Raw genomic sequence first — 9699 nt, 5'->3', positions numbered from 1 at the left:
GGAACGCAGCAGAGCCCAACCCTGGAGGTTATTTTTGTCTCCCTGTTAACCATCCAGCCCCACCCGTCCAGTGACCTTCGAAGTGCGTGTGCGTGGCAGGTTGAGGTTTAAGTTTTATACCCAAGGCTAACTGGACCTGGCAGCATTTGTTTCAGATCTTGCTCCTAGAGACTGTGTTCAGGTGCACAGGCTGTGATTAGGATGAAATTCGCAGGTCAAAAATGTAAACACCGCACGAATTCTGTTAAAGCTGAAATGGGTGCAGCCGGCAACAAGAGATATGTTTTTAAATAAGGAGTCCACATTCACAGCTAATGACTTGTTTTTTGGTCCATTGTCAAACTTTCCACAAAACTTAATTCAGTAGGTTTTGTAGATATCATGCTATCTAACAGTATTGAATAATGTTATACCGTAATAGTAAATAATATAGACAATAACGTTCGAAACATAATAATAACGTATAGTAATAAGAAGAATAAGACAAAGAAGCATTTAACCCACAAAACCTATAAAACCTGTAAATACAATAAATACACTGTACAGCTCTCTGGCGGAGGGATGTTTGCATTTAAAATTGATTAATTTTCTACTCATTATTGTTACTCTCCATGCAGATGTTTCATCTCCACGATGCTGAAGGAAGGACCAAAGGAGCTACAGCAGGTACTGTATACACTGAACATTCTGATGTGATGTGTAATAAATTAAAACTGTGAAGACATGAAGGTGATTTGCACAGTGATTAAAGACGAGAGAAAAACCTGATTAACATGTTTCAAAGTAAGTGGATGTGCAATCAGTGAACAAGCAAGAAAACAAGCCGCTTATTAAAACAGAAATAGAAATAGAACTGAGATCCAGTACGAATTTGGCACAAATACCGCCGAAATATGAGACCAAATATGGCGAAATTTAATTGAAAAATTGACAACAGGTCAGTTTGATGAAGAGCAGGATGATGTATGGATGTAACTGTGTGTGAGTGTGTAGAAGAGAAGAAAACATTTGCACTTTAATTACCATAGTGTCCTGTCAGTGGACAGATGTGGTGACGAGGGTGCAAACAGTAAACGGTGGAGTCCCATCCCACACGGCAGGCTCTGATCGTACCTTGCCGGAAATCTGCGGGGGAAATGGGCTCCACTACACAGTCTCAACTGGTTGGATGTTACGTTACGATGGATGGACAATGGATATGTCACTTTGCTGCAACTCCCTAGTAAGGCAAACTGTATAGAGTTATACGTTTTAGAATTTGTAACTATAGTAATAAGAACACCATGTGCTTTGCCAGGTTGTGAAAAAGCCCTTCTGCTGGGGTTTTAATTGATGGCTCACTATGAATGAAATATTTTAAAAGCTTGCTAGCATAACTAATTAGAAAGTGAGCTCTCCTTTGTCCTTTGTTACGGACCGCATGCTTCTCACTTTATAAGTTATAAAGGGTACAAATAGTTGTAAATCATTAATAACTAATAATGGGAGGGGGGGAGTTTTAAACAAGCCCAAAGAAATGTAAATCAACACTAATGCTACTAATAAAACATAGAGCCAGTGTGATACTGTGTGTTTAATGTTGATTTTAACTGACAGACTCTCCCTCCCTCTCTCCCAAAGGCATGACGAGCGTCTGACAAACACCACAGCAGCCAGAGATGCCCTGCAGCATTGCAACTGTACATTAAACTGGTTTTACTGTGTACTACGGTGTTTAGTGGAAGAGTTGTTTATCCGTTATAAAGCTAAAAGTGGGTCCTTTAAGTTAATACAGTGGATTTCCATTATTATCATTTGTCACTGATATGGATAATTTACCGATATTGTATGTTTTTCTAGCAAAATAATCCAATGGGGCCAAATACTTATACAAAGTCTTAACTGTCGTGATGTTGTTTTACTCCTGAGCTGGTCAGGTTTTACAGCAGGACTGGAAACTGATAAAGGAAATAAAACATTCTGTGTCTGAGCTCTCATCCCGTCGTGCTTCTGAAGATTATCAACCAATTTAGATCGTCTCTCAATTCTCTCCTGTGTGTGATTAATTGGATTTCCCTGACAAATTATTCATCTGTCTGAACGGTGGGAAAGTAGAGGAGTGCTGTCGACCACATTTTTAGGCTTGAAGGTCTAAGTGACTCCGAAGGATCAGCATCGGGAGAAGAAACCCTGTGTGATCCTTCTGAGTCACTTTCTGTTAAACCCACAGGACTCTCAGGGCTTTAGCTGTGTGTGTGTGTGTGTGTGTGTGTGTGTGTGTGTGTGTGTGTGTGTGTGTGTGTGTGTGTGTGTGTGTGTGTGTGTGTGTGTGTGCGCGCGCGCGCGCGCGCGTGCGGCGTGCGTGCGTCTGTGTGTGTCCTCGATGACTCAGCTATCAACTACTCTGCACTTTGTAGGGATTAGTTGAGGCATGTGGCGGGCCAACACAGCTTCTAATGAGTACAGAAACCACATTTATCACCCTGAGATCTGAGGAAGCATCACACGTTCTCTCCGTGGGTCAGAAACCACAACTGTGTTGAATTAGAGGTCAACCATTAAAAAAAAGAAAAGGTAACACTCACTGTAGTGGCGAATTGTCCTTTAGACTAAACACAAACTAAATCAAACAGCCACTAAGGCACCTAAGGAATGAATCTTGGGCAGAAAAATAAAGACGTTCATTGCCTAGGCAAAGATGTTGAGATGTTGAGTTTTGTGAGGTTTATTTTCTCCAGTTTGGGCAAGCAAACAAAAGAACATTGTTGTCTCTATTGCCCTGGTAAAAAACCATAAGCCCTCCCCGGTGTCTACCTGGTGCTATCCCTGCTCACCCATATACTTTGTATTTAACTTCACCTAGTGGCTCAGGGTGCGTAGTTCCTTCAATACAAAAGCACCAACAGGCACTTAAAGTAACATAAAGATAGTAATGTTATAATCAAACTTATTCAGCTGTATAATTCTAACAAAATAATTAAATATTGAACTATTACATTTAACAAAACAATGAATAACTCCAACAAGAGCATTAAATAAATTCAGATTTTGGTGCTTTTGAAGCCATTTGAATAATGCACTGTACAAAAAAATGCACACTGTTACAAACGTTTGAATGTATTGAATGATTTTGTTTGATGACCAGTAAGCAGCACTTAATTGTTCATTATTGACGGTCTTGTCTGGCCATAGGGTTTCTAAGGCATATGCCATGTAATCGCAACGTTCCCGCTTCAGTTATTGCTAACAACCTTCAGTCTTTCTCTTCCCATGTTTCCTGTCTGTCATTATATTACTATCGGCCTGACTATTACCACTACTGCCACTAATGGCATACACATTAATATCCATCCATGGAAAACTATAGTGTGGTTAAGGTTGGTCTACAGAAACGTTAGGAAAGGGCTTTGGTCATAATTTGAAAAACATTCATTGGTTGACTGAACACAAGCTTTAGTTTTCTGGCATAAAAGTTGGATGCACTTCACGCCCATCACAACCTCCACACCCTTTGCCCTCAACATAGGCATTGGACTTATAACATGTTCTGCACAATTGTCCATATATGAATGTAATACCAATGGATGCAGGGCTGAACATGCAGCACAAGGGTCAGTAGCTTGATAAATACACGTCACCTGCAAAATATACAAGCTTGTATTGCCTGGTCTTTGCATGAAATGTAACTGTGCAACACATTTTTTTTAAGATTATTTTTTGGGGGCTTTTCCACCTTTATTTGATAGGACAGCTAGGTGAGAAAGGGGAGAGAGAGAGGGGGAAGACATGCAGGAAATCGTCACAGGTCGGATTCAAACCCTGGACCTCTGTGTCGAGGCATAAACTTCCCAAGCACATGTGCGCCTGCTCTACCCACTGAACCAACCTGGCCATTGTGCAAAACATATTTAACATAGAAATGAATCTGATCATACAGGGAACAAAGGCCTCCCTGGTTCTTGAACTCTTGAGCTCATGATGCCGCATCAACATGTCAGCCCCTCTGAGCCAGGCTGTGTGACCGAGCTTCAGCTGGAGAGATGAAGAGAGCTCAGGCTGAGAACTCTCCTTCCTCCGATTAGACAGAGGAAGAGGAAAGGACTGTGACATAAGCAGGAGACAGGACCGAGGATGGAGACAGAGTTAATGACTTGGCCTAGAAACACTGTTGGACTTACAGGCTCCAAAGATGGGCAGCCATCACAGACAAGGCTTCCTGAATCTGGCAAGAATTACATCCCCAACATCAGTTTCAGTCCAATTATCACATCGACTGTAACTATGGTCTGTGTAGAAGTAGGGTTGCACAATTTATCGTTTTTTTTTATCATCATCGCGATATCAACTGGCACAATAAACACAACGCAAAAGGCTGCTACATATCGCGAAAGACATTAAGAGATTTTTTGTACACTTTAAAATGTAAAATAAACCTTTTTTAGTGGTTATTTTTTTTTTCAATTCAGTGTTCAATTTGTTGACTAAAAAAATGTTGGAAATTATTTACTTTCATTTGTTTTTTAATTCAATTAAAAAATTGTTTATTTATCGCAAGTGATATCGTTATCACGATATTCAACAATGTTATCGCATATTGCATATTTTCCTCATATCGTGCAGGCCTATATAGAAGCACACAAAGGTCCTGTCATTTAGCATTTGTTAACCATACGTAGAGTTAGAGTTAGGGATGGCACCGACAATTTCACAAGTTCCACCCCTTTGACATGTTGACACAGGAAATGTATTTAAATAAATCTGAATCCAGACGGACGCCTCTATGTAAAATAATAAATATGAGAAATACATTGTTTCTAAATAATTACATTTTGTATTATTATACATGTTGTTGTATTGCTATTACTGTTAGGGTGTAAGTACTGATGTTAGAAATTCTAAATTGTTCTTTATGTCAACGAACCCCATGAAAACACCAACTGCAACAAATGAATTGATCCTTCTCACAACTATTATCTTAATAACCAAAGTCTGATATGTCTTATTTCTCTGTGCAATCTCCATTTTTGTCCAACAACGTTGTTTTGACTCAATCCCACATACAGAGTCCTGCTGCAGTTAATGCTTACTGGAGTACCAAATGTGGAATAATGAGCAGCTGAACATAGTCCCCAACAAATGCAATATTTCCCCAACAAATGCACTATTTCCTCCTATCAGTATTGGATTCATACTGTTAACACAGTTGAGCCATTTTGCCTAAATGAAGAACCAAATTTGTCGTGTTGCCTTTAATTTGTTACACTTGATAGATTTGGTACTTGTGCTTTGTTTACTTTTATCTTTGTAATTTTAAGAGATATCTGTGTTCTTTTATTCCTAATGTGATTGCGGTGCATGGGGTGTGTCACTTGACTATGGCAACGCCCACCTTTTTGGATCTACTATCCAATAGATTTGAAATCCTGTTCAAACAATTATCCAATGAGAATTGCACACCTGTTCTAGGTTGGCTATATATGTGTTTGCCTTTTGCATTTGTCCACTTTGACTCTAATGAAGACACAGTTCTGTTGCAACGTTTTTGAACAATTAAAAGGTTCAAATCAATCAGTGCGCTCCACTCCCTTTTCCCCTTTGCTGGAAGGTTGCTGTCCTCGAGCTGAGAGGCACCTGATTCAGCTGCATGCTGCCATAAGATGTGCGGAGAACCCTGTATCAACCTACACTATGTACTCCTGTTTGAGTTTTTTTTTTTTTCCTTCAATAGGAACCAACAGACTTGGAGCAGAGAGCCATCGACAGGAAGTTGGAAAGTATTGAGAGACAGATTCATTTTCATGAGATTTGTTTAAAAAAAAAAGAAATGTATAGCCATAAAATTAACCTTTGTTTAGTTATAAAATGCCAGAAGCAGAGGTTGTGTTGCCCCAACCAAGGTGTGTTGGCTGTGGTTGTGTCTGACTGGTATCCAGTGTCCAGCCCCGCTAAGCCCAGTAACAAGGCCCCGCTGGGCCACAGCTAAAGCCTCCAGCACCGCAAACAATGGAGCGGGGCTTTACAGAGGGCCGGAGCAAACTGCTGACTGTCCACTAGTGCTAATACACCCCTATTCTGTCCTGTCTCGCTGCTGTCGCCTCTCCCTCACACACACTCACACGTACATACATGATGTCTATTGCTCACTCTGTGGTGGTTTGTGGAAGAAAAAGAAAGTTCAGTGGTCCATATGTTGATATATACACACACACTGATGAGACAGTCCCTCTCTTCTTCTGACTCTCTCTTTCTGTTGACCCCCCCTCCTCTCTATCCCTCTTTCTCCCTTCATCAATCCCTCTCTCCCCCAATCCTGGGACCCATCCACCCTCTCTCTCTCTCTCTCTCTCTCTCTCTCTCTCTCTCTTTCTATGTGTGATCCACACTGACAGTGTAGCTTGGTCTCCAGTGGGCCCAAACAGTCAAACCGATCCTCAGATCGCCTCCAAAGCCCACCTGCCTCCCCCAGCTCTGTCACCCAGCTCTCCCAGCCCCACAGCCCGTGTGTTGGCTGCTCCATCGGTGTGTTCCCTCCATCGGCTTCCTGCTGTGGACCATGTGTGAGTGTCTGCGTGGAATATTCAGAGTCACCTGGACGCCTTCCTCCAATACAGGTCAGGATGAATAATCTTCCTCTACTCCACGGAGCAACACAACCTCCATAAAAAGCACCACAACATTTTTGTAAAACAGCACATTTTTAGTGGGTACAAAAACTGGAATATTATTGTCGTATAATGATTAAATGGATTACATGACAAAAACATTTCCATTTTCTCTCTTAATGTCCCATAGAATGATTATCTGATGGTTGCTTTGGGAGGTACTTTGGTTCAGATTAGCTTTAAATTTAAGCAAAACTTTGGTTAGGGTAAACTTTCAATTTAGTGAGGTTGGGCTGTTCAAACTGTTTGACAATTTACGGGTTAGTTCAGAATTAAATGAGTAATTATTTCTGTAAAAAGTAAAACAGTCTGACATGAGTTGAGAATCAGACTCAAGGTTGTCAGAATTGAAGGCAGATATCCACACCCTTCATCCACCATGAACACATCGTAATGTAACATTTCGTTTCACTATTTTATCCACCTACTACTGCTTTTTATGCTGTTGTTGTTTGTTTCTGCTCATGGCTCCTTCATGTAATATGTCTGTGGTGGTATAATGTAGTTCTCATATTTGTACTTATTTTAGAAAGTGCTCACTTCATGGCATTTTGATTGGATTTGTTTGGATGTAGAGTAGCTACATCCATGGTACAATTGGCACTTATGATTGGACATTGGACATGGCATATGATTGGACATGGCTCTTATGGTATGATTTGTGGTTTGATGATCCAGGAACTGAAACTCAATCTAAAATCAGTCTCTTACAGTCAGTGGAAGAGACTCTACATCTTGTGTGCAAATGGAACAGTTACAGACTCATCCTATGTTCATTTACAGTTTCAAAGTCATCCTATGTTCATTTACAGTTTCAAAGTCATCCTATGTTCATTTGTTGGTGCTACACTGAATGCACAAACTGTGCAATGCTTCTTGGTTGGTAGAAAGCGGATCAGATGGTCTTTTGGCCATTTATCTTGTCCTAGTATACAGTATGTTCAGTATTCAGTGCTGATTTTGTGGCTAATGTTTGGTCACATCTGTACTCCTTGTGATCCGAATGATGAGGTTTCTAATAACTAACTGAAAGGTTTGTGCCTTATTAGCAGCTATGCTAGGTTGCCAGATGGAGGCACTGCTTCGTGTTATTCTGTTTGCTTATTCTTGCACTAGGCCTTTGTTGTACAAAACTGGATGGTTTAAATCTCTTAGAGATCCAGATTCCCAAAGCAGCCTTTCATTTGGTCAGCGGTGTAAATTCACTCTTCATCACGTGATGAATTGCATTTAGAAGTAAAGAGACACTAACAAACAACTGGCTAGCCTACTTACCTGTCCACTGGACACAGAGCAACATGAGCATCCCATTAGAGTTGTGTTTCTGTTCTAATTTAATGAAAATTCACTGGGTTTTTATGTTTGTTTTTGCTCTGGTGTCTTGGGATTTTGTCCGTCAGCTGCTAACTTTGTCTGCAGTTTGACACTGACTGTGCACAAAAGGTACACTCAGTTTGTCTGAGGTTGTTTTGTGAAAACTGCTGCTTACAGTTTTATAAAGGTGGGTTAATGAATATATGTGCAGCTAGGAAACCAAAATACTGAAAAACCCATACCCTAAAATGGTTAAAAGCTTCAGTTTGTTGTCATTTGATTCAATGTTAACATCCCTGAAACATCGCTGAACCCTCTTTTTTAGCATTAGACAACTGAGGAGATGAAGACTCTTGGCAGAGCATTCAATCATAGTTGATGATACTATTTTTCTATGGACAGCGATAACTGCTGTTTAATGGGAAATGTTCATACTTTGTAATTCACCTCCTCTCAACTAGAAAATGTACTGTACTTTCAGAAACCATGGCTGACACTTGTTCTTTGTTACAGCCTCACTATATTAATATTTTAGTTCATTGTTTATTTAACAGGCATCCACAAAGGATATACATATGTATACTGTAGCATTTGGAGAAATTAATCCCTCACTTTCATCTCTATTAATACCCAGAGGTCAGGTCAGCACACAGAAAGGTTGTTCAGTTGCAGGTCAAGGCGAAGCCGAGGGAGGAAATGAGCATTGTGTCACTGAAAACACTTTCAGTGACACACCTTCCGAAACCAAGGAGCTCACACCCACTTCACACCGTGATTGGTCAGCTGTGCGGAGGTGAGAAAGAAGCCAGGGTTTAAACTTCTTCGAGCATTCTTTATTCATTCTTTACACAACAATTTGTCGCACTTTTGGTGTAAACAACCAAGTGTAAAGCTTTGACTTTCTTCCAGGAGACAGTGTCTTAAAATGTGCACTCCTCCTCTCTATGACAGCCGACTTTTCACTCTGCCTTCCAGTGTGGACGTTCAGAACGTCTCTAAACTCTTGATTCCACACGAGCTCGGACAGCACGTCTTACAACCTAGTTCTGATCGAGCATTATTATCATATCGACAAAATGACCCTGCTCATATAATGGCTGCTTACCATAGGCACACACACACACACACACAACCTGCTCCAGTTTCTTGGCCCATTTAAGCGCTGACGAGGGCATAGCTGTGGTCTGGTGGGACCTCGAGCCTCATGCCAACCGAGCTGCACATCCCCCCTCACCCCTCCTTCACCCATCAACACGCCCCACCCCGACCACTCTACTCCTCCTCCGTCCTCCGTTAGCTCTCCCCTGTTTGTCTCTCCTGAACATCCTCACTCCCACCAATCAAAAAACACACTTCATTCACAGACCCTCGTGTGTCTGCCAAGCTTCTGTACGATATCATATCAGCATGTCACTGCATCTGCATCTGTCACTGCTTTCTTTGAGGAGAAGCCTTTAACTTGATGATGATGATTGTTTTTTTGTCGTGGAGCATGTAATTCTTCCTTTCAAATGAAAAAATTGAAATCACCCAGAGAAATAAGTTGCAACATCGCATACAGATACCGGCTCCTCCCTCTCTCCATCCCTTTCACCCTCCATCCCTCCGCCCTGTCCGGCCCAGCCCTTGTTTTAGGGTCCTAGGCCTCCGCCATGTCTAAATCCTGGCTTTGTGTGCAAGCTGGAGCGCAACAATGACCATGTTAGCTGACACAGTGCTGGCTGCCTGATCTGCGCTGACAGCA

General features: G+C 41.3%; 1 protein-coding gene across 1 annotated transcript in view; it reads left to right on the top strand.

Moving 5' to 3' along the window:
- Positions 1 to 6296: 6296 nt before the first annotated feature.
- The window catches only part of prx (periaxin), a 46226-nt gene continuing 42823 nt past the window's right edge, over positions 6297 to 9699 (top strand). Inside the window, 1 exon segment of the mRNA XM_039823190.1 lies at positions 6297 to 6590. Coding sequence (XP_039679124.1) covers positions 6533 to 6590 — 58 coding nt within the window. The 5' untranslated portion in view covers positions 6297 to 6532.

This window comes from Perca fluviatilis, chromosome 2 (genome assembly GCF_010015445.1).
Source record: "Perca fluviatilis chromosome 2, GENO_Pfluv_1.0, whole genome shotgun sequence".
In the NCBI taxonomy this organism is placed as follows: Eukaryota; Metazoa; Chordata; class Actinopteri; order Perciformes; family Percidae; genus Perca; species Perca fluviatilis.
Note: the sequence above shows the minus strand (reverse complement) of the source record. Positions and strands in the feature narration are given on the sequence as shown.